The 26,859-nt window shown below is 33.7% G+C and overlaps 2 protein-coding genes across 2 annotated transcripts in view; both read right to left on the bottom strand.

Annotated features, from left to right (window-relative positions):
• Nucleotides 1-6,558: 6,558 nt before the first annotated feature.
• LOC139898640 (uncharacterized) lies at nt 6,559-9,216 on the bottom strand. The gene is made up of 2 exons (XM_071881392.1): nt 7,859-9,216; nt 6,559-6,635 (listed from the first exon to the last, which is right to left on the bottom strand). The coding sequence occupies exons 1-2, from the start codon at nt 8,945-8,947 to the stop codon at nt 6,594-6,596; spliced, it is 1,131 nt and encodes a 376-aa protein (XP_071737493.1). The 5' UTR covers nt 8,948-9,216; the 3' UTR covers nt 6,559-6,593.
• Nucleotides 9,217-10,103: 887 nt separating this feature from the next.
• LOC139902097 (uncharacterized) overlaps nt 10,104-26,859 on the bottom strand; it is a 56,852-nt gene continuing 40,096 nt past the window's right edge. The window contains exon 2 of the mRNA XM_071884752.1: nt 10,104-10,800. Within this exon, the coding sequence (XP_071740853.1) occupies nt 10,104-10,800 (697 nt within the window). The remainder of the gene's footprint in view (nt 10,801-26,859) is intronic.

The raw sequence follows: 26,859 nt of genomic DNA, 5'->3' as shown, positions 1-26,859 counted from the left end.
GGGTAGTCGCCCTGAAATTAATCAGTTCGTAAAAATAAGTTAGATACCCAGGTTGAAAAAAAAAAAAAAAAAATCTCTTCGTGATCACCCAAAGAAACTGCGTATTAAATTTAATTATTTGTACTACTAAAAATTATTACAAAGGTAGAAACGATATATTAACTAAATAGTTGACTAACCACCGAAACTTGACTTGAGTGGTATGTGGTGGGATTCAACTTGGGGTACTGCCAACCCAGGTTCAATTCCCACTCCAAGCAGGGAGTTTCCAACCTTTGATGATACTGCCAACATCAATACGATTTGGGAAGGTCTCTGGGGTTTTTTTCCCAACCTTCGATGGTACTGCCAACATCGTCGCGAATTGGGTTTCCTCCTAACGCGTGTGTGGGTAACAAATGAGAGTATTTGATGTCGATATCGCCGTTCAAAAAAAAAAAAAAAAAAAACTAAATAGTTGACTAGTAACTAATAAGGGAAAAACTAGGGATGGCAAAAAGACTCTTACCCGATTGGTAAACTCGAAACCTGATACTTTTGAGCCGAATTCGGGTCTAGGTATTTCTGGTTTGGGGCCGGGTAAGGGCATTGTTTTCATTTTTTTTTTCCAGGTTTGAGTTTGGGGATGAATTTAGATACAAACCCGCATACTTGACCTGCTTACCCAGCCCATATACACATATACCCGACTTGAAGGGAATTTCAATTTCATTAATAACAATAGTAAAATTTAATAATAATAATAATAATAATAATAATAATAATAATAATAATAATAATAATAATAATAATAATAATAATAATAATAATAATAATAATAATATATACTACAATGTAGTATTGTACAATTTTTTGATATTTATATATATTTATTTAGATTTTTTTTTGGCGAAAATATTAATATTTATATATATAGTAAACTCGAAGATCCGGTGGTACAATATTAAGGAGATCGTGACGATCCGTTGTGAAAATAACTGGTCACAAACGACCAAAACACATTGACACTCGCTCTGTTCGTTCAGAACAATATGAACGACTACATTGACAGCAGAGCAAGAACATTGAAATTACATTGAAACTACATAAACATAGAACCACCAAGCCTAAGCCTACAAACATACACATAAACCCGACCCTGTAGCTAACCGTGCATCTTCACGCCGCAGAAATCGCAAACTCAACCCAATCACCGGGCAACCCAAGAACACCTAACACGAGGCCTATTTACCGAAGTCAACAAAGTAACAACGCCGACAACAACATCAAGCCCACAAAAGATCCAACGACGGGAAAAATGTAATGAAAGAACAAAACTCGCGGCAACCGAACAGATCCAAAAGCAGAATCAAACCGTAAAGGAACCAGTTATCTTCACCAATTTTCTAAGGACATATACAAACCCCCAGTTACAAATAGTCAGCTAACCTCGGTTAGCTTCAACCACCACCTGCTCCATCTTAGGTCGTCGACGACCACCGACAGTCGACCACCACAATTGGAAGCAAGCAGCAGCCGCCAACCTTAGTACACCACCACCCGCAACCACCAAACTCAGGAACCAACTACATCAGCCACATAAGGCCGCCAATAGCTACTACCCACCTCCAGTAACTTCCGGTAGCAACCCATCCACCGAAAACAGCCGGATTTCAACACATAAACACGCACACATGCAGCTACCCAAGTCGACCAAAATACATTGGCACTCGCTCTGTTCGTTTAGATTTAGTACTCAATTTAATAGCTTTATTAAAACATAAATTGAAGTAGGTGAATGGTGAATGGTGAATGATAATGGCTAACAACGAGATATTGGATACACGCGAGAAACCCCGGCAACCCGAGAGTTGGTAAGTAAACGGGGATCCCCCTTTACCCATGGGGAAACCCGATAACCCGACGGTGTTAGTGAGTAAATGGGGACCCGATGGGTATGGGTCCGGGTTTGGGACAGGATTTCCTAACCGATTCGGGTATGGGATTACATAAACCCTGTCCAAACCCGACCCGGTCACATCCCTAGGAAAAACCTTTGTATTTTTTTTGTACATATAGTCAGAGTTGTTGGAAACAATATAGTGATAGTTTAATCATTAAATAATTTTCAGTTCGCCTCAAATTGTAAATGACAAAATAAATTGGCTGATTGGCTCGTCTAATTTAAATTTTTAACTGTCCTCTGACTGTAGACTAGCTTAATTCGATTTTCTATTTGATAATAATCATCAATGATCAAAGTTATATTGACATAATAGCCTTGGTTGTTTCTTGTAATTTGTATTAATGGGTTCATTAAATAATTTCAGTTTTGTAAGTAGGGGACTTAAAGAATTCGTCTATTTAAACGATCATGGCAGAACTCGACAAGACACAACATTCAGTTTTTTTCCATTGTTTTTATTTGTGCTTAATTAAAAATGGCCAAGTCTATCAACTTTTGCTTCATGCTCGTTCTCATGATTGTCACAGGTTATTTTTATCTATAATATTACATGCATGTACATACAGTTGTATTTGTTTTAAATAAATTTATAGTTATATATCTTAACACTACCAAGACATTATTTAAACATTTTCCATCCTTGAGCATGAACTTATGATCCTGCTAATTGATTAATGACTAGACCTTCTATTACTTTTACCATTGATATATAAGAAGAATAATTCATATATAATCCACCTTTTATTTTTGATAATTTTGATTTGGTATATGCTTAAAAGTTTTTTTTTTTTTTTTTTTTTAATCATGTGTACAGTGGATCTGTCAATGGTCTATGCCCAGACAAGATGCACAGAAGTGTTGGATCCAAACAGTTGTGATCTTGCTAACTGTCGTCAACAGTGCATTCAAAAACATAACGGAAATGGAGAGTGTGAGCAATCGGGTAATTTAAGCAATTATGCTTGTATTTGCGTCTACAACTGCAGTTCTATTAACGATCATGAGTTGACAACAACTTCTATTGCCCCCTCTCCAAACAACTGATTGAGATTTTTTTTTGCAGTTTAGTATTTTTAATACTGAGGAATTTTATGTAACGCATCGAAATATCAAAAGTAAAGTACGGAAAATAAATTTCGTTCTACATCTTCAATTCAATAATTACATTATATGTCATATAATTGTTTTACTCTAAGTTTGAAAATATTATAATGATGTAACGATATTCCTGATTTTGATTCTCTAGTAAGGCTACAGCCACAAAATATTTGTCAATTACCATCCCCTAAAAAATCTGACACTTCTCAATCTAACAATCTTGAAAATACTTATTTCTAGATAAAAAAAAAAAAAAAACATTTTTTTTCCTCATTTTTATATACCCTTTGAAACCTTGAAAGGGTTTTGGTTTCGTGATTCACCTGATTAATCTATTATTTACGTACCTGCTGTTTTCGTTATGGTTCAAATTGAATTTGTAACTTATTCAAATTCTACAGTGTGTTAGGATTTACCTACACTCCTCCTACAGCAGATGATTTACGCCAATGAGCTGCGAGGAATCTTGATTAATCTTCTGACTATCGATTCATCACCAAAACGCATTTCACCTATGGCTCCTTCATCCAATTCAGCGAAAAACTCTTTTGTACTCGTCATATGGTTACTTGCGCCATTATTTAAGTACCTGACATTTTACTTGTCTCCTTCCTCGAGCACAGCTGGAAACACCTTTTCTTCATTATGTAACACCAAAGATTCTGACTTTTCGCCACAAACAGCGAGTAACAGTGCCGGTTCATCTTCTTGTGATTGAGTTAGATTTGCCTCATCACTCTTCTCCTTTCGCACCTTGCATTCGGACGTATAATGCCCGTAACTTTCACAACTGAAACATTTTATATGTTTCTTATCTTTTGGCTTGTAATGGTTGTTTCCACCATCCCGGTGTTGTTCTTCGAATTCGTTTGAGTAGTCGTGTCTGTTTTAGTCACTAACAGAATGCTTTCTACAATGCTATTACTACCTCGAAGTTTCAATCTATCTTCATAAGCCCTTAATCTACTGATTGCTTCCTCAAAGGGCATTTTGTCAACATCTGAATATTGTATAGACGACACCAACTGAAGATATTTATCATAATCGAGAAGTAGTCATACAAGTGTATGTTGATGCATATTTGTATGGCAGTCGCTGGACGAATAACGTTTATTATTACATTGTACACCTAGGATTGTATTGAACAAGAAAACTCACGTCACATGAGCATATGTGACAAAACGTCCTATATAATGAGTTTCTTGGTTCATTTGTCATTAGAGCACCTCCAAAGTAAGTGTGAGCATAATGTGAGAGAGTGAGGTGAGCTCCACCTCTTCACCTTCATGGTGGAGAGGATCCATGGGGCATTGATGCTCCAACCACCATGCTGCTGCTCCTGCTGCTCCTCCTCCTCCTGCTGCTCCTCCTGCTGCTCGTCCTCCCGCCGCTGCTGCTCCCGCTCCTGCTGCTCCTGTTGTTGCTCCTGCTGCTGCCGCTCCTGCTCCCGCCGCTCCCGCCGCAGCCGCCGCTCCCGCCGCAGCCGCCGCTCCCGCCGCAGCCGCCGCTCCCGCCGCTGCTGCTGCCGCCGCCGTTGCTGCTGCCGCCCTGCCGCTGCTGCTACTACTACTGCTGAACTTTACATATATATATAGGGGCAAGATCAATGGGGGAAGTAACCAATCGGGGGAAGCGGGGGGAAGCAAATTTTTTTTTTTTTTTTTTGGGTTTTTGGAATTCTTTTTCCTGGCATCAAGATCACACGAAAATATAAACATTTAAAAAAGACACTTCGTGATGAATGTTATTATTTTGGCGAAAAACGATCGACAAAAATAACATTCAAGATAATATTGTTAGTTGAATATATTGTTAGTGAAGAATGTTAAGGTTTTTTTTTTTTTTTTTTTTCTTCATGTTTTGTGAAGTAAAATTTAGCCCGATTTAGAGTTTAGGGTTTAGGGTTTGGTGTTTTGGGTTTATTCCATAAACCCAATACACCAAACCCTAAACCCTAAACTCTAAACCGTTCGTGTTGAAAACTCAATCTAAACTCTAAATCTAAACCCTAAACCCTAAATTTCTAAACCCTAATATCTAAAACTTATAAACCCTAGTATCTAAAACCTCAACATACGCTCGAAAACACGATAATTGTTATATATTACTTCTTCGAGCGTTTTCCCACCCAAAAAAAAAAATATCTATCACAAAGTGTCTTTATTAAATGTTCATATTTTCATCCAATCCATAATGTTTGTGAACAAAGTTTTTTAAAAAACGGAAAAAAAAATAATTTTTGCTTCCCCCGCTTTCCCCCGATTGGTTACTTCTATATATATATATATATATATATATATATATATATATATATATATATATATATATATATATATATATATATAAGAGATCACACGTTTTGTTAAAAAAATTTCGCCTCCCCAATGTCAATCGTCAAGCTTCGCCAGTGACTCTACCTAGCTGATGTGGGCTTCTATCAGAGATCCCACACGATATACTTTTCGAGATACTTTCATGGCTTCATCATTCAACTTTTCTTTGAGTCCAACACTACATAAACTCTGAATCGACCAATACTTTAAGCCCGCATAGGAAGTATGTGGCTTGTTAACGATAAACAGCGACTATACATCATACATATTTCAACTTTTGGAGCCCGTCTACTGAATTCAATCATCGCTGTATTCAATCACCGCTGTTATAATCCGTCACAGGAAACAAACGATGATGTTTCAGAGTACCACCACATGCAACAGATGACTTTGTTTATCTATTATGTTTTCTTGTTTCCTTTGTCATAACATTTTATTTATAGCAATACTAAACAGTAAACTTACATGACTCTTAGTTTCAAATAATGAAGACAGAATTACGCGGTTGGTTTCAAATCATGATGTCTTTAACTAACATTCGTCCAAGTTAAGGGTCAACCGCGCAACATGTGCAAACATTTGGGGCATCCGCATAAAAAACTTTATGCATATACGTGCATTTTTAGACAAACTTTAGGAACCAAGTGCTTAATTTTGTCTAATGAAAATTGGCATATTATTTACCATCAAGCATTGGCATTAATATTTGTTAATAGTTAATAGATACGGAGTATAACATTAGGAGTGAATATATTAAAGTCATCATGCTTCTAAAAATCCCCAGTAGGGATATTGAAGTAGTTTGAGTAGTTCTCGAATAGTTCCCGGGTTGGTAGATTTATTTGGTTAAAGTTGTCAAAAATCAAATTCAGTCGGTCAAAGTAGGATTAATGAGTTCAAAGTCTTTATTCGTTAAAATCGATTGAAGTATTAAATATAGTCAAAGTCAAGCTTGGTCAAACGCCCGACTAGTCTCCGACTTTACCGATTAGTCCTTACAAGATCCCAACCGACTAGTCCGTGACTAGTGACTTTAACAAACTTGAAAGACATTAGACTTAATAATGATCTATTTACCGTATTGGCGTGAATGTGCTACAACAAAACAAATTTCAAAGTGACTTCAATATTTTCATCACACTTCGTATACTTATCTGGACCTTGATTTTACTTGGTTTAGAGCTAGTGTCGTATACTTCTGCTACAACAACACCAAGTCACCAACACGGCAAAACTTGTTTGTTGCATATCGTTATCATCTGATGAAAAGGACAACATTAGTCTAAAATAGCATTTTTGTTGGAGTGCTCCTTTCATATGTACAGAGCTATTAGGAGGTTTAATAAGTTTTCCTTTAATTTGTACAAAACAATAATATGTTTTTTTAAAAGCAGTTCGGGATCACCCAGGGAAACTAAACCACCCACGCGTTCATCTCCCGCAGTTTTGCATAACCCGCCCCCAACTGCTGCCCAGGAGGAAACCCGACCCAATCTGAGGACATGGGCGGTAAAACCCCCCTTCCCCACTGTCCCCGCAACGCGATGTGTGGAAGGAAACCTTGGGTGGAATTCAAGGGTTAAGGGTCAACCTTGTGTGCAATGTTGCACCCCACGGGAGTCGAACTCCTAACCTCTCGCTAAGAGAGGCAGGCCACTACCACATGAGCTACAACACAAGGTTACAATAATATGTTTTTTAACAGTACCTATGTGGAAATCCCCTGTTTTCCACTTCATTTCAGCAGCATGTCTAGTGATCAGTTTAAATATCGAATTCCCCTCTTAAAAGAGTTAATATAAATTCTTGATAATGTGAAAGGTGGCGTGTGCCTTGTAACCGTATCCTTAAGAGGCACTTGTGGTCCATTTTCATTAGTTCTTACGAAACACTCAACATGTGGTCCATACATATGAACATTCCCCTAAATTATAAGCTTTTTGCGAGTATTCTCAATATTAACAAAGAACAATAACTTTGTGTGTGTGTTGCAGCTTAGGCAAGGCTTCCTCCTATGGGCATGATGATTTACAAAGATATATAAATTCATCAGGGATTCTATCTTCTTGAAATATTTACCAAACAGTAAGTTTAGGTATCTATCATACTAAACTACATCGTGTACTATTTTGAAACCATATTCCCTTTGTGTTCAAAGTGAGCTTGCACAAGAAGGCCCTACTATGTTATTAAGTGTTTATTTATATTTGCATGTTTCCTAATTCTGTATGGCTGTTCTTGCATTCTTGATTTAAATAAGAGGTGATATCAAGAAAAATGACAAAGTACAATAATATAAAAGAACAATCAGGTGGATAATAAGAAGGTATAAGTGTATTAATGAACAAGCAAACACATATAAGGTATAACTATACTTCTATGGCTTAAATAAAATTGTGCACAAAGAACAAACAGGCTTAGATACAAAAACAACAAACAGATTGTAAGCAACAATTCTAGATTAGAAGATGAGAAACTTTACATTTCTACATTGTAATCTCTTCATAATCAAGCACCAAGATAATGCAAGTACAAGTGCCAAAACTCGACCTTCGATCAATCCAACCAGAACTATCAAGCACAAAACCAAATACCCCGAATTCTGCTGTGATCTCCTACCTACATCCTTGTTCCTGCAATCAATTTTACTCGACAAAGATACAATTTCGTCATTATCTTGCTTCAAGATACTCAAGGTCTTACCTTTCGTATCTGAGCATTCACTAGACATAACTAACGGTTTAACATCCTGCACACGTTTCATTACTTTTTGTTCCCTGATTTCGCAAGATAAATCCTCTTTCGAATTCACAGATGATTTTCTTAGTTTCTTAGGTACAAGTTTCTTTATTTTCGATTTCATTACAGCTCTACGAGAACTCTTACGCCTAGCGTTCATTAAAACGTCACTTATTTTTTCTGATTTAACTTCCTGTTTTGATTCTACTTCTTCTTCTTCTTCAATCTCCATTTCTTTACTGCAAACAGTATCACTTGCATCCTCCTTGATACTTTTAACATTTTCGATTTCGCAATCACTAGATTCATTAGGACTTATCGAACTCGACCTCCTCGACAACAACGGTTTCCTTATTAATTCAATCGATAAAAGAACGAAAGCAGAAACCGAAATCCCAACTGTAAATTTCTTATTTCCTAAAGCCAAAACCAACATAAACAAAACCACCAATACATAATTCAACTTTTCCATTACAACACTCCTTTTAACTTCAACTTCACTCGAATTTTCAATATCGACATCCAGTTCAATGTCATTTGCAACAGCAACAACATCCTCTTCTATAATCTCATCTGTTTCTCTATGATCAGTTAGACTAAACGACAAATTATTTGAATCCGATGACACCGGTGATAACGGCGAATCGATTTCCGTCTGTTTATTAACGGCAGGTTTACGAAACCGACTGCGATTTCTGACGTATAAATCGATCAGTGAAGTCGGAAAACCAGTTTCTACAACCAAAGAGCCACCATGTTTAGGCGATTGAAGATGATCAGTTACTAATTGATGAAACCGATTGCATCTAGACTTCTTCCAACTGAACGGCATGATGAATTGAGATTTGATTAATCAAGTTGACAAAATTGAACCTGATTTATAAGCATTGGAATCTGAATATGTGTTGAACTGAAAATTATTAATTTATGAGTTCAGTGGAGAATTGGAGCATGAAATTAACATGTGTTTCAGAGATGTGATTAGTATAATATGAGTGGATCTGAGTTGATTTTTAAAGTCAAAATTGGGAACAGTATAAACCCTAATTTTAGAAAAAAAAAAGGGGGAAAAGAAAGCGTGTAGGATTACTGATTAATTGATAATTAGTGTGGTGGTTGAAGGAAATGCGCGTGATTCGACATATCGTTATATTCAGTGACAACATTATAATATAAGCTACGCGTGGCAAACATGCCAATAATGCTCTGAATGCAAAAAATATACCTGTTCGACTGTTTCGATGACAAGTTTTTAAATGTTTTTCAAATGAAAAAACTTAATATCGGAAGATCAAGCCATACAAGTAGCTATGAGAATCGGTCGGGGAAGAATTCATTGAAAAAGACAATTAACGGTAAATTGAAAAGGGCGGGTCCTAGAGGTTAAGTTGTCGGGTCTGTCTTGTGTTGTTTGTTTGGTGTGTTCCTTTTCATCGTTTTGTAATCGGTTTTGTTTTGTTAGATCGTCTTTATGGTTTTTGGGTTGTTAGGGAGGCTCGATTTTAGATAGTTTTCATTTAGATAGTGGTTTTCTAGGTGCGAGCTTCCCCGTTTCACTCGTCTTTTTGTAATCTTTGTTGAGGGCGTTTTCCTTTGGAAAACGTTCTCGGTTTCAATATGAGTTTTCGTTATTTTCGCCGAAAAAAAAAGTAGGTATGAAAATTAATGTATATTCATCCGATCCGATCTATTTAAATGGATATGAAATCATATAATTAATATAAATAGATGATAAAAGAATAAGAATATAGATAACGTGAAAAATTAGTTTATTATCATTTATTCATCTATAAATATATTAAATATTACCCTAAATACATATACACTATATATTTACTTTTTTTTTGAAAGGCAATAAAAAATTGTATTAAGATGAGTAAAAACCGTACAAGATGCACATACATCGTACAAAAAAACATCAAAACCTACCCACAATTCTACAGAACAAAGATTCACACGAGAGCTTGCCGAGATAGCAAGAGATTACATCAAGGTTGTGTTAAATATACTTGTGGGTTGACGAGCCAAACGTTCCAATCGATGTTTCTCCCCTTTATTCTATGCGAAATCCAATCGAAACTAATCACTTGAATCTCGCTAAGAGCTGAGGGAACGCACCATTGTTTATTTTTGAACACTTTGTTGTTGCGATTCTTCCAAATCATATACCTGCACGTCCACTCGACCGCCTGCCATATTTTCCCGCCTAGTAGTGAGGATGTGGAATTTGTAACACCTTTGAAGGTCTCGTGAATACTTAGATTCGTGTAGTTCCCTAAGTTCCACCATTTGTAAACCCGTGACCATAATTCGAACACCTTGTTGCAAAAAATTAAGGAATGATCAATCGTCTCTATATCGTCATCACATATTGGGCAACGTACCGATTGTAAATCCACGCCACGTTTATCTAGCTCAATAAGAACCGAAATGCGTTTATGCATCGCCCGCCAAATGAAAATCTCTACCTTTTTCGGGACGAGATTATTTCGTAATGTCTCGAACTGCCCTCTGCCCTCCGACAATGCCTTTTCCTCGATAGATAGCTGCATTTTCTTGGTCGTAAACAGGCCACTAGAATTAAGATTCCATTTCCAGACGTCCATACCGTTTTTGTTACGTTCCACAGATCTGATTAAATGTTCCAATTCCTGTATCTCGCCAATTGCTCGCCCCGAAATATTCCTGCACCAGTCCCAATTAATCGAGCATACATCATTTATCCAAGATACCCGGTCTGCTACCAAAGAGTCCTTGTCACGATCCAATAGAAAAAGTGAAAGGACCCGTTCATATACATTATAAACGATTCACAATAGTTGATTACATCGCGAGGTATTTGACCTCTATATGATACATTTTACAAACATTGCATTCGTTTTTAAAAGACAAACTTTCTTTACAACGAAAGTTGACGGCATGCACACCATTTCATAATACATCCAACTATAATTGACATAATAATAATCTTGATGAACTCAATGACTCGAATGCAACGTCTTTCAAAATATGCCATGAATGACTCCAAGTAATATCCTTAAAATGAGCTAATGTACAGCGGAAGATTTCTTTAATACAGAGAATAAACATACTTTAAAGTGTCAACCAAAAGGTTGGTGAGTTCATAGGTTTATCATAACAATCATTTCAATATATTAATAGACCACAAGATTTCTGTTTATAAATATATGTACACTCGCAAGTATATAAAAGTATTCTATAAGTTGTAGGCACCCGGTAACAAGCCTTAACGTTCATGTTTTACCCTCTTAAGTACACCAGACCATGAGTGTTTAAAATAACCTCGAAGTACTAAAGCATCCCATAGTCAGGATGGGGTTTGTCAGGCCCAATAGATCTATCTTTAGGATTCGCGCCTACCGTACATAGACAAGTAGTTTAATGTTACCAAGCTAAGGGTATATTTCTGGTTTAAACCCACGTAGAATTAGTTTTAGTACTTGTGCCTATTTCGTAAAACATTTATAAAAACAGCGCATGTATTCTCAGTCCCAAAAATATATATAAAAGGGAGCAAATGAAACTCACCATACTGTATTTCGTAGTAAAAATACATATAACGTCATTTAACAAGTGCAAGGTTGGCCTCGGATTCACGAACCTATATTAATTATATATATTTATATGTTGGTCAATATTTGTCTAACAATTTTTGGTCAAGTCATAGTGTACCACAATCCTAATGCTCGAGACTAATATGCAAAAGTCAACTTGACCCAAAATGACTTCTAAAATTTATACGTGTTTATTATATAACTTAACTATAGTCGTTTTATATATTTAAATAGATTTATTAGATTTTATAATAATAAAAGTCATTTATTAATAAAATTTTATATTAACGTTTATATATGATAAAATATACTTTTATATATCTTAAGTAGTAAAATTTATAAAGTTCACTTAATATCGTAAAACTATAGTGGTAAGTATTATTAATGTAATTATATTACGCGTGGTGAAAAATATCTTTGTATCCCTTATTTATTTAATAAAATAATATTGATCATAATAATAATAAGTAAAAGTTGTATTATTTTGTAATAATAATTATTATTATTCTATAAAAAAATAACAATATTTATATTTACTAAAAATGTTATTATGATAAAATGATAATACTAACATAATAGTAATAATGATATTTTATAATAACAATGATATTTCTATTAAAATAATAACGACGATAGTAATAATAATCATTTTAACAATAATACTAAAATTCAGTTGACTATAACTTCTAATCCGTTCATCGAAACCATTCGATATCTAAATGAAAAGTTCTTAATTTTTCGCTAGCTTTCCAATGACATGCATATCATATACCCTATCTCGGTAGCATATGTATCTAATTCAGGATTCAACAAACCTATCTAAGGACAATATCGAATGTACAAGCATGCATAATCCTATATACTCGAGCACTAGTGTGACGATCGCTCCAAATCCATATGGACGAACACGTCATTCATTGATTTCATTGCGAGGTATTTGACCTCTATGTGATACGTTTTGTAACATTGCATTCGTTTGAAAAGGTATTTCATAAATGAATATATAAATTCCAGTTTTTTTTTACATCTGATGATTCCTACGTATAGACAATCACCATTTAAACGGTTTACAATAATACATCTGTTGACAATACAGTCAAAATAAGATACATGGTAATGGTTTGATGAATGCAAGTTTCTTGTATATAGCATGTATGACTCCAAGCACATAACTTGTATCACGTATGAGCAAACAGCGGAAGACTTCTAGAATCCTGAGAATAAACATGCTTCAAGTGTCAACACAAAGGTTGGTGAGTTCATAGTTTTAATATTACACATAATCCGTATATCAATGTGGATTACAAAAGTTCAGTTGTTTTATTCAAAACGTTTATCAATAGGTTTTACATAAAAGGTGGATCACAAGATTTCAGTTGTTTCATCTGAAACGTTTATCAATCGGTTCTACAAAGTTGAGCACCATGGTAACTAAACTTTAACGTATATATAATTTGTACCCTTTGTATAATTATCTTAATAATACACGCAAACCAACGTGTACGCTTATCAAATAGCATACGTCCGTTAAAAGGCTAGCGCTCTAGCTCGGACGGGGATGTCAAGCCCTATGGATCCATATACTACTACTCGCGCCCACCAGTTCTTATAACCGGCAGTTACTAGTTACCAAAGCTAAGGGATTTTCGGTTCAAACTCGGTGTAGAATTTAGTATGTACTTGTATCCATTGCGTTTAAAATAAAGTGCATGTATTCTCAGCTCAAAAATATAGATTGCAAAAGCAAATAAAAAAAAAGAGCAATGAAACTCACACTTTATAATTATTGTAAAACAGTTATTAAAGCATTTGCATGTATTCTCAGCCCAAAAATGTAAAGGGTAAAAGGGATCATATGAAACTCACTGTTTAATATTGATATACAATATTGTAGGAAAGCACGTAGACGCATCGGAGATGATAAACACGAGGTTTGATTCACAAAAATACCCCCGAACATTACCCATAATTTCCTTGGCAATAACCCATATTTTCCTTAGCTCTAGCTCGCTCGGAAACTTGTTTTGAAAATTACTTGGACAGCACTCCGTCGTAATATTTTATGTACATTATTATTTTTGTATCGCAAAAATAATAATACTAATAATAAAAATAATAAGATTAATAATAATCTTATTAATAATAATAATAATAATAATAATAATAATAATAAATAATTAAAATAAATACGGAGTAATATGTATATTTGTGTATGTTTGTGTGATAATTAAGCCAGAAACTCGATCAATTTATAGAACCTGGCCTGAAATCTGGAGTCATGCGACTCGCATGGAAATGGCCTTCTGGCCATGCGACTCGCATGAGGACCAGGGACAGCTCACATTGTTTTGGCTCCTAGCTTGTCGACATAATATAAAATAAATATAAATATAATATATATAATTTAAATTAATTAATTATATATTATATTAAATTCACGTGCATAGTTGACTTGTAATTTTTGTTCCGATAAGTCGTACGTTGTCACTCGACTTATGTCCCGGTTCCGGTTTTTCGAACGCCCTTTCGTACGCTGAGAAAACTTGTACTTTACGTTTCGTGAATCGTACCTTTGTCAAAATATAGTCTTAAATCATCCATAAAATATACCACTGTAGCAAAGTATACCACTGTAGCAAAGTTGAAATGTAGCAATTCACTGTAGCAAAGATCAATTTTTACTGTAGCAATTCACTGTAGCAAAGTCAATTTCACTGTAGCAAATAGTGATTTTCAAAAACACTGTAGCATTTTGGGTACTGTAGCAATTTGAAATGTTACTATCGTTTACTAAATAACTTGAAATTATATATATGTATATATCTTTTTAATATATGTAAATCAGTTTTTAAATACACATTGGAAGTTATTTATAAATAAATTTTAATAATAAATATTTCAACTTATCATATATATTCAAATAGATATTTAAACCAATAAGTTTAATGTACGGTATCAAATAATTAATACATTGTTACCTTTTCAAGTTATAGTATATATGTATCTATTTACATATAATTGTTCGCGAATCGTCGAAAACAACCGAAAGGTATTTAAATATATAAAAGTAGTTCAAAAATTTTGATATTCAGTTTTACAGACTTTGCTTATCGTGTCGAAAATGTTAATCATACAAAGATTAAGTTTAAATTTGGTCAGAAATTTTCGGGTCATCACAACTAGTCAGGGATACACTATTGATATATAAAAGTTAAGTTATGAGTGCTCACGTATCAATATTGAGATTCAATATTGCAGAAAAGTACGTAGACGCAACGGAGATGATAAACACTAGATTGAACTCACGAGCATACCCATGAACCATACCCATCACCTCCATAGCTATAACCTATAATTTTCTTAGCTTCGACTCATTCAAAAAACTATTTTGAAATCACTCGGACATCACTCCGTCGTAATATTTTATGTATACTATGTAAATCGATTGAGAGAGTTTAGAGAAATATATTTTCAAGTTTCTATGAAATAATGAAACCTATTGAATTCTATTTATAATAGATTTTTGAATTATTAAAGTGAATTATTAAAGTATGAATTATTAAAGTGAATTATTAAAGTATGAATTATTAAAATGAATTATTAAAGTATGAATTATTAAAGTGAATTATTAAAGTATGAATTATTAAAGTGAATTATTAAAGTATGAATTATTAAAGTGAATTATTAAAGTATGAATTATTAAAGTGAATTATTAAAGTTAAAGTAAAGTATAAGTAAATTAAAGGTAAAGTTAAAGTATAGTAAAAGTATAAAAACTATGTATGTATAATACGCGTATAAATATATATAATATTAATTTAAATCGTTATATATATTTAATGAAATAAAATATAAATATCGTTATATTTATTATACTGGTTAAGTAATGAGTTGTCAAAAGTGATTCTAGATATTTATAAAAGTTATATACGTTTTAATAATAAAGTTCTTTTTAAACTGAAAACATTTTTGTACGTTTGAAAATAGATTAATAAAATATTATGGAAACCAATTCTCCACTAGCTTTTGTCTAACTTTCGTAAATGACACTTTTTATTTTTATTTATAAATAGCTTTACAAATTATTCCAAATATCGTTAAGAGGAATAGATTTTCTCAAATCATAGTGGACCTCTCAACAGAGACTTGTAATCATAATTCAATGTTTCTGATAATTCAATCATTTAATATATATTTTTTAATTTCGTCGATAATCATATTGAAACAAATACGTTCATATAAAGCATTATACGTTTAAATACTTTGCTGACATTTTAAATTTATAACATATACACATATACATACATATTCATATATGTTCATTTAATGGTTCGTGAATCATTGGAATTTGGTCGAGGTTTAAATGAATGTATAAACATAGTTTAAAATCCTTGAGATTTAACTTAACAAACATTGCTTATCGTGTCAGAATAATATAAAGATAAAGTTTAAATTTAGTCGGAAATTTCGGGGTCGTCACAGTACCTACCCGTTAAAGAAATTTCGTCCCCGAAATTTGATAGAGGTCGTTATGGCTAACAATGAGATTGTTATTATGACGATTATGAAGTTTTATCATGTCTAAGAAGTATGGATAAAATAATTCGATTACTCGAAGCGTATGAGGGAAGTTATCGTAAATGAAGGAAATAAGATTATAGTGATTCGTCATATCTTTTGACGTCATCACAATTGATCTCCGAATTTAAAGAAAATCTTTGTAATTTATGTTGGATTTGATGCTTCGGTGATTAAGGAGATTATGATTCTCTTCGAATTAATACGATAATCCATCTTGATTTCTCTGTCGGGTATTTCACTATAAATCCACCTCCTTCATTTCCTTACAACTCACACCTTCTATTCTTTCTCCCTCAACTCATATTTTAAAATATTTGTCAATATGCTTCATCCAGTACTGATTCTTGATATACTCCTCACTTTCATATCTGTCGTTCTTCTTTTTCATCTGCCTCCGGAAGAATCTATTTACTTCTACTATACTCTCAGTTTTATAGTGTTTTTAGTTCTTCCGTGTCTTTATATTGCTATATGCATCGATATATACGGTTTATAATTTTTGGGTGGTTGTTGGATTTTATATCTTCCCTTATATTTCAAAGCCCCTGCTTTTGTCTTCTATAATCATTGACATCCACAGTTAATGATCCATTCTATTTGCTGCGATTTATACTCCAATTTCTATTTTGGAGTTTTGTCCTTTCGTTTCTTCTTCTTGCGATTAATCAACGTTTGTAATGGTCCAGTATTCGCAGATATGAATTTCAGAATGAACATAGTTAATGTTCTAAGAAGGAAATGGTAATGGCACGATCTTGATTTGTTAATTTACCAGAATACCCTAAAAAGACCGAATCATCAAGAAAATATATTCTTGATATTTTTAGAGATTAAATAGAATACAAGAGTCGTGTAACATGGAACATGATGACGGCATGGTCTGTGAATCGTCATGTCCCATTAGAAACTCAGCATGACTTACTGTAATATAATCACGTTGATCAAGTGTCATTATATTATACTAACTCATGCTTCAGTTCCCAACACTACTTCAAAACATTCATAATTTAAACTCGAAAGTTTATAGAATATAGAAACTAATAGTTTCTTATATGATGTAACACTGATAGCGCAAAGAGATAAATGACTTCAGATAAGATTAGTTGTGAAAATATCTTCAGAAATATCTGATAATGCTAAAAACGAACATATATTTCATAGCATTATTCCTCAAGAAAGACAAGCTTTTAGTTGCAATTGTTCTATTTACAAGAGATATTCGTTTAAATAATAAAAGGTGAAGACAAAAGGCAGATTCGACAAATTGAAGACAAAAAGGTCCAAAGAGCTAAAAAGTACAAGATACAATTAAAAAGGTTCAAAATATTGATGAGGAACGTCTCAAAATGACAAGAGTACAAGTTACAAGACGCAAAGTACACGATATAAAATTGTACGAAAGGACGTTCGAAAATCCGGAACCGGGACCTGAGCCAAGAAGAAACGCCCGACGCAACGGACCAAATATAATATAATATATATATAATTATATATAATTATATATTATATTATATATTATTATTATATTACGTCGGCAAGAAGAAAACAAACCAATTTGGCTGGATCCAGGGTGGCCATGCGACTCGCATGGCCAGAGGCACAAAATCCATGCGAGTCGCATGGAGTAAAAATGTTGGTCAGGTCCTATATAAAGCAAGTTTTCTGCGAGTTTTAAGAACAGAATATCTATCTCTCTATCTATACGATATATATATATATAATTTATATTTTAATTTTAATTTTAATTATAATTCTAATAATAAGGGTATGTTAGCGAATGTTGTAAGGGTGTAAGTCGAAATTCTGTCCGTGTAACGCTACGCTATTTTTAATCATTGTAAGTTATGTTCAACCTTTTTACATTAATGTCTCGTAGCTAAGTTATTATTATGCTTATTTAAAACGAAGTAATCATGATGTTGGGCTAATTACTAAAATTGGGTAATTGGGCTTTGTACCATAATTGGGGTTTGGACAAAAGAACGACACTTGTGGAAATTAGACTATGGGCTATTAATGGGCTTTATATTTGTTTAACTAAATGAAAGTTTGTTAATGTTAATATAAAGATTTACAATTGGGCGTCCCTATAAATTACCATATACACTCGATCGGACACGATGGGCGGGGTATTTATATGTACGAATAATCGTTCATTTAACCGGATACGGGAATGGATTAATAGCCACTAGAATAATTAAAACAGGGGTGAAATTACATTCAAGGGTAATTGGTGTAATTGTTAACAAAGTAGTAAAACCTTGGTTTACACGCAGTCGATAACCTGGTGTATTCATTAAACAAAGTATTAAAACCTTGTTACAATTCGAATCCCCAATTAGTTGGAATATTTATCTTCGGGTATAATAATAATTTGACAAGGACACTTGCAATTTATATTTTTGACTGATGGACTGTTATGGACAAAAACCAGACGGACATATTAAATAATCCAGGACAAAGGACAATTAACCCATGGGCATAAAACTAAAATCAACACGTCAAACACCATGATTACGGAAGTTTAAATAAGCATAATTCTTTTATTTCATATTTAATTTCCTTTATTTTATATTTAATTGCACTTCTAATTATCGCACTTTTATTTATTTTATTTTATCGCACTTTTAATTATCGTACTTTTTAATTATCGCAAGTTTATTTTACCGCACTTTTATTATTCGCAATTTCATTATCATTATTTACTTTACGCTTTAATTTAAGTCTTGTATTTATTTTACATTAGGTTTTAACTGCGACTAAAAGTCTTAAAATCGACAAACCGGTCATTAAACGGTAAAAAACCCCCTTTATAATAATAATATTACTTATATATATGTTTGTATTTTTATAAAAGTAAACTAATATAGCGTTGAGCTTTGTTTAAAGATTTCCCTGTGGAACGAACCGGACTTACTAAAAACTACACTACTGTACGATTAGGTACACTGCCTATAAGTGTTGTAGCAAGGTTTAAGTATATCCATTCTATAAATAAATAAATATCTTGTGTAAAATTGTATCGTATTTAATAGTGTTTCCTGCAAAAATTTAATAGTATTTTATACCCCTCTGCTTTGACATCAAGTATTTTTGGCGCCGCTGCCGGGGATTCGCCGAAGCGAAACGCCATATTTTTAATTTTTAAGTTATAATTAGTTTTTGTAAAACTTATATTTTTGTTTAAAAATTAAAAATATATAAAAATATATATTTTAAAGTGTATTTTAAGTTTTTCTTTATTATTTACAAAATATTAAAGTATTTGTATTTTATTTTAGTATTTTATTAAGTTTTTAGTTAAATTATATATTTATATCTTATATTATAAAACTGAAAATATAAAATAAATTTTAAAAATCACGTGACCTGTCAAATTGAACCTGTCAATTGAACCAGTCCAGTTCAGTCATGCGACTCGCATGACCCACCGGCTTATTTCATGCGACTCGCATAAGGAGTTTGACCAGGCCACCAATTTGCCCTAATTCTGCATTTAATGCGGAGTATAATATATTATTATTATTATTAAACCCTAATATTATTATTATTATTATAATTAAGTTTTTAGTTTATTTTATTTATATTACTTTTAAACTAGTTTTATTTATTATAAACTTAATACTTTTATTATAAAATATAAAAAAAATATTTTTATAAAAATTATACTTTTTACAACTTTTTGTATATTTTTATATTTTGTCCCTTTTTTAATCGTTGTAGCGTAATATTTGTATTTTTTAGCTCATATTTAATTTTAAACTTAGTTTTTGCTATAGTTATTTTTACTCCTAGATTTTTAGGCTTTGCCGTAGAATTCCTTAAGTGCTTTTTCTTTAGACTAAGATTTAGGTGCTTTAGAATTTTGCGACGCCTTTTTAAGTTTTAGTTTTTTTTTTAAGTTATTTCTATTTGGGATTTAGTTTTTCCTGTAAGCTTTAATATTTTTAGACCTTTTACTATGTACCAATTATCATTCCAATTAGTAATTTCAATCTGCGATTATAATTTTAAGTTAGTTGTAGTAATAAGGTTAGGTTAGTCAAGTATTTTTAAGTTTTTATAAGTTTCTTTTATTTTTCCGTCACCTTTTATTTTTCAACCATTTTTTTCTTTTTCTACCTTTTTCGACGAACTCTTTTTCTCTCCTATTTCTCGCTATTCTAGTTTTTAGGACTTAGAATTTTTTCTACTTCTTATCTAAATTTCTTAAAATTACGAAAATTTATTTTAAGTGGTTAAATTAATAGACATCAAAATTTTCTGGTTCGTAGTGATAGTTGGATTTGTACGTGGACCGGGTTATTGGAGCCAAACAGTCCTCAATTATATTGAGACCAAACGAATCCTGCCCCTCTGCTGCATCTTTTGGCTATTCGAAACGTGGGCAAAATCAGAAAAGTCTATTGATTGGATAACTTATTATAATTTTTCTTTCCTTTTAAAAACTAATAGGATATTCAGTGAATGCACCGAGCAAGACGTTCATCACCTTTTGTACGTTCACCACCTGTAACTAGATCAAGACATCGTTTAACAAATATAACCGCCGTTGATTTTTCTTTAGAATCGTCATCTAGTCGACCAAGTACTTCAGTTCAAATTTCCGATAATCCATTTTTTGAACCCAACCTCACAATTGAGAATCCAGAGAATATTCAGGAACGGTTCGTAGATCCTGAACCACTAAACTTTCCTCCGGAACCACCAATCATTCAAACAGAGATTGTTGAGGAACGAACCATTAAATCAGAATCATCTAGTGATACCGATTCAACAAATTCAATTATGGAGAATCTGGAACCTTTAAGTATGGAAGACCGAATGAGAGCTAAACGCACTGGCCAAGGTCACGCAATTACTCATCCAGACATTAATGCGCCAGATTATGAAATCAAAGGACAAATTCTACACATGGTGACTAATCAATGCCAATTTAGTGGTGCGCCGAAGGAAGATCCAAATGAACATCTACGTACCTTTAATAGGATCTGCACACTATTTAAAATACGAGAAGTGGAGGATGAACAGATATATCTCATGTTATTTCCCTGGACTTTAAAGGGAGAAGCCAAAGATTGGTTGGAATCGTTACCTGAAGGGGCGATCGATACATGGGACGTTTTAATTGACAAATTTCTTAAACAATTTTTTCCTGCATCTAAAGCCGTAAGACTTCAAGCAGAAATTGTTACGTTCACACAGAAGCCAAATGAAACTCTATATGAGGCGTGGACAAGATATGGAAAGTTATTAAGAGGATGTCCGCAACATGGTTTAGACACCTGTCAAATAGTACAAATATTCTACCGAGGATGCGACATCACTACAAGAAAAGACATAGATATAGCAGCTGGTGGTTCTATTATGAAGAAAACCGAAACTGATGCTTACAAAATTATTGATAATACTGCTTCCCACTCACATGAGTGGCACCAAGAAAAAGACATCGTTAGATCATCTAAAGCAGCTAGAGCCGATTCTAGCCATGACTTAGATTCCATTTCGGCAAAGAAAGATGCTGTGGAGAGACGAATGGAAAAGATGACTAAAGATATTCACTCAATACGAATTAGTTGTGAGCAGTGTGGAGGACCACATTTGACAAAAGATTGTCTCAGTATTGAATTAACAATGGAACAAAGAGAGAATATTTCATACATAAACCAAAGGCCTGGAAATAATTATCAGAATAATTATCAACCGCCAAGACCGATTTACAATCAAAACCAGAATTATAACCGAAATATTCCATACAACAACCAACAAGTTCCTAGCAATCAACAAGTATCCAATAATACTTACAATCAGCAAAGACCAAATTTTCAAAACAAACCACCACAACAAACCGACGAGAAAAAGCCAAATTTAGAAGATATGATGACGAAGCTAGTTGAAACTCAAACGCAGTTTTTCACATCTCAAAAACAAACCAATGAACAAAATGCTCAAGCATTTAGAAATCAACAAGCTTCTATTCAAAATCTGGAACAAGAAGTAAGTAACCTAGCAAGGTTAATAGGTGAAAGAAAACCGGGAAGTCTACCTAGTGATACAAATGCTAACCCCCGGAATGAAACAGCTAAAGCTATTACCACAAGAAGTGGTACAACACTTAAACCACCTGAAATACCTGTAACTTCTGATGAAACTATTCCTACTCCACAAGAACCACAACCTGATCAAGATAAGGAAAAAGAACCGGTAGTTGAAAAGATTAATGAAGATAACACAGCTAAGGATAAACCTTATGTTAAACCATATCAACCACCACTTCCTTATCCGAGTAAAATGAAGAAAGAAAAACTTGAAGCCGAGCAATCCAAATTCTTGGATATGTTTAAACAGATAAATGTAAATCTTCCTTTCATTGATGTGATTTCAGGAATGCCTAGATATGCTAAATTCTTGAAAGATCTAATCTCAAATAGAAAGAAAATGGAAGAACTCTCGGCTGTTACTATGAATGCTAATTGCTCAGCAGTGCTGTTGAATAAGATACCAGAAAAGCTATCTGATCCAGGAAGTTTCACAATTCCATGTTTTCTGGGTAGTCTTAGTTCAATAGAAGCATTGGCAGACTTAGGTGCTAGTATAAATCTAATGCCGTATTCACTATACACTAAACTAGACCTTGGAGAATTGAAACCAACAAGAATAAGTATACAACTAGCCGATAGATCAATAAAATATCCTAGAGGGATAATGGAGAACATGCTAGTTAAAGTTGGTACTTTAGTATTTCCAGTAGATTTTGTTGTTTTGGACATGGAAGAAGATTCTCAAGTTCCTCTCATATTAGGAAGACCATTCTTAAACACGGCTAAAGCAATGATAGACGTGTTTGGTAAGAAACTGACCCTAAGTATAGAGGATGAGAGTGTTACCTTTTCAGTTGATAGAGTAATGCAACAACCACAATCTGCAGATGATACATGTTATTATATTCAAACTTTAGATGCACATGCAGAATTATTAGAAGAATTTCCAGAATTACAAGGAACAGGAGAATGTTCTTTAGGAGAAGGTAATGAACCAATTGATGAAGCTGAAATGTTAGCTACACTTATAGCTAATGGATATGAACCAACAACAGAAGAAATTCAAATGCTAAAAGAAGAAGACAGATATCGATATAAATCATCGATAGAAGAACCTCCGAAATTAGAGTTAAAGCCACTTCCAAACCATTTGGAATACGCTTATTTACATGGTGAATCTGAATTACCTGTAATAATATCGTCTTCTCTTACTAAAAATGAGAAATCACAACTCATTTCTGTGTTGAAAGCTCATAAACCAGCCATTGCATGGAAGATTCATGATATTAAAGGAATAAGTCCTTCGTATTGCACACATAAAATCCTTATGGAAGAAGGTCATAAAACGTATGTGCAACGCCAACGAAGACTAAATCCTAATATGCAAGATGTAGTTAAGAAAGAGATTATTAAACTGCTAGATGCAGGTTTAATTTATCCAATCTCTGATAGTCCATGGGTAAGCCCAGTTCAATGCGTACCTAAGAAGGGTGGCATGACTGTCATTACAAATGAGAAAAATGAGCTTATTCCTACTAGGACTATGACAGGATGGCGTATATGTATTGATTATAGAAAATTAAATGACGCCACCAGAAAAGATCACTTTCCCTTACCTTTCATAGATCAAATGTTGGAAAGATTAGCCGGAAATAGTTACTATTGTTTTCTAGATGGATTTTCCGGATATTTTCAAATTCCAATAGCACCCGAAGATCAAGAGAAAACCACATTCACGTGCCCTTATGGTACTTTTGCTTACAAACGCATGCCATTTGGACTTTGTAACGCCCCTGCAACCTTTCAAAGGTGTATGATGGCGATTTTTCATGACATGATAGAAGAATGCATGGAAGTATTCATGGATGACTTTTCAGTCTTCGGTGATACATTTAAATCATGTCTAGTTAATCTGGAACGAATGCTAATTAGATGCGAAAAATCAAATCTAGTACTTAATTGGGAGAAATGCCATTTCATGGTTAAAGAAGGCATCGTTCTTGGACATAAAATTTCAAAAGAAGGAATTGAAGTGGATAGAGCTAAAGTAGATGTAATTGCTAAACTTCCACATCCCACCAATGTTAGAGGAGTTAGGAGTTTTCTAGGGCATGCCGGTTTTTACCGACGTTTCATAAAAGATTTTTCTAAAATTGCCACTCCTATGAATAAACTCCTAGAAAAGGATGCGCCATTCATCTTTTCAGATGAGTGTATCAAATCTTTTAATATTCTTAAAGAAAAACTCACTAATGCACCAATCATGATAACACCAAATTGGAATCTACCATTTGAACTAATGTGCGATGCAAGTGATTTTGCAATGGGAGCCGTTTTAGGACAAAGGATTGAAAAACGATTTCAACCTATATATTATGCTAGTAAGACATTACAAGGAGCACAAACGAACTATACAACTACTGAAAAAGAACTCCTTGCTATTGTCTTTGCTTTTGACAAATTTCGATCATATCTCGTTCTAGCAAAAACGGTGGTCTATACCGACCATTCTGCTCTTAGATACCTATTTTCAAAACAAGATGCTAAACCAAGATTAATCCGTTGGATCTTACTCTTACAAGAGTTTGATATTGAAATCCGAGATAAAAAGGGAGCAGAAAATCTCGCCGCTGATCATCTTTCTCGTCTTGAAAATCCCGAATTAGAAGTTCTAAATGAATCAGCCATACAAGACAACTTTCCTGATGAATATCTATTGAAGATAGATTATAAAGAAATCCCATGGTTTGCAGACTATGCAAACTACTTAGTTTGTGGATTCCTTGAAAAAGGATTATCGTACCAAAGACGAAAGAAATTCTTCAGTGATATAAAACACTATTTATGGGAAGATCCACATCTGTTTAAAAGTTGTCCCGATGGAATAATACGCCGATGTGTATTTGGAGATGAAGCTAGTAAAATTTTAAACCATTGTCACACAGGACCAACAGGAGGGCATTATGGGCCTCAACTAACAGCAAGAAAAGTTTATGAAGCTGGATTCTATTGGCCTACAATTTACAAAGACGCACACCTTCTTTGCAAATCCTGTGATGCATGTCAAAGGGCCGAAAAAATAAGTCAACGTGATGAAATGCCACAAAATGTCATCCAAGTATGTGAAGTATTTGACATTTGGGGTATTGACTTTATGGGTCCATTTCCAAAATCTCATAATAATCTATATATACTCGTAGCCATTGATTATGTATCTAAATGGGCGGAAGCACAAGCTCTCCCAACTAACGATGCACGAGTTGTAGTCAACTTTTTAAAACGTCTTTTTGCAAGGTTTGGAACACCGAAAGCTTTAATAAGTGATCGGGGTACTCATTTCTGTAATAATCAACTTGAGAAAGTTCTTAAAAGATATGGAGTAACTCATAAAATCTCCACCGCATATCATCCACAAACAAGTGGACAAGTTGAAAATACCAACCGAGCTTTAAAACGTATTCTAGAGAAAACCGTAGGATCAAATCCGAAGGAATGGTCCATTAAATTGGAGGATGCACTCTGGGCTTTTAGAACAGCCTACAAAACTCCAATTGGAACCACACCTTTTAGACTTGTTTATGGAAAATCATGTCATCTTCCAGTAGAAATTGAACACAAAGCATTTTGGGCTTTGAAAACATGTAATCTTGATTTACATGAAGCTGGACGTCTACGATTAAGTCAACTAAACGAATTAGAAGAATTAAGACATGAAGCATACGAAAATTCATTAATCTATAAAGAAAGAACGAAGAAATGGCATGATAAAAGAATCAGAAGTTCAAAAGAATTTAAAGAAGGAGACAGAGTTCTTCTTTTCAATTCACGATTCAAGCTATTTCCTGGAAAATTGAAATCAAGATGGTCTGGACCATTCATAGTCAAAAGAGTTTTCCCATACGGAACGATAGAATTGATAAATTCAAATGGGATTGAATTTAAAGTTAATGGTCACAGAGTTAAACATTACATACATGGTCCGATGGAAGTCGACAACGAAGTTAATCACAATTTCGACACCACAGCTAACTAAGTGTGGGGAGAATCAAGTCTTTAAAGGATAATATATATTTCTGTTAGAGTTAGATTGTCTGTTTTCGTGTAGTTCTCGAAAATGGAACACGTATGGTCTTTCCCTAGCAGACCCTAAAGAACTAGTCTTCTCCCCCCATTCTGAATTTTTATTTTTTTAGGTTTTTACGAAATGAAGACTGCCTGTGAACTAAACCATGGTCTAATGCTACACGCTTTGATCACTAAACGTAATAATGACATACTACCGAGCGAATTAGTATCAGTAATCAGAGAAAGAATGGACGGAGTTAGAAAAGGATCCAGATGCGAAGATAATAAGTTACAATTTGGTAAAGGAAAATCAAAATCCGCAGCGAAAAGAAGAGCACGACACCTAGAACAATGTCACAAATGCGGAAAATGGTCACATGGAGGTAAATGTTCAAATAATCAAACCTATTCAAATACCGAATTTGTTACTTTATGCAGAGACGGACCGTTCATATGTTTAGAAGAAAAGACACTGAATGCTC

The sequence above is a fragment of the Rutidosis leptorrhynchoides genome, chromosome 3 (genome assembly GCF_046630445.1).
Source record: "Rutidosis leptorrhynchoides isolate AG116_Rl617_1_P2 chromosome 3, CSIRO_AGI_Rlap_v1, whole genome shotgun sequence".
Taxonomy (NCBI): Eukaryota; Viridiplantae; Streptophyta; class Magnoliopsida; order Asterales; family Asteraceae; genus Rutidosis; species Rutidosis leptorrhynchoides.
Note: the sequence above shows the minus strand (reverse complement) of the source record. Positions and strands in the feature narration are given on the sequence as shown.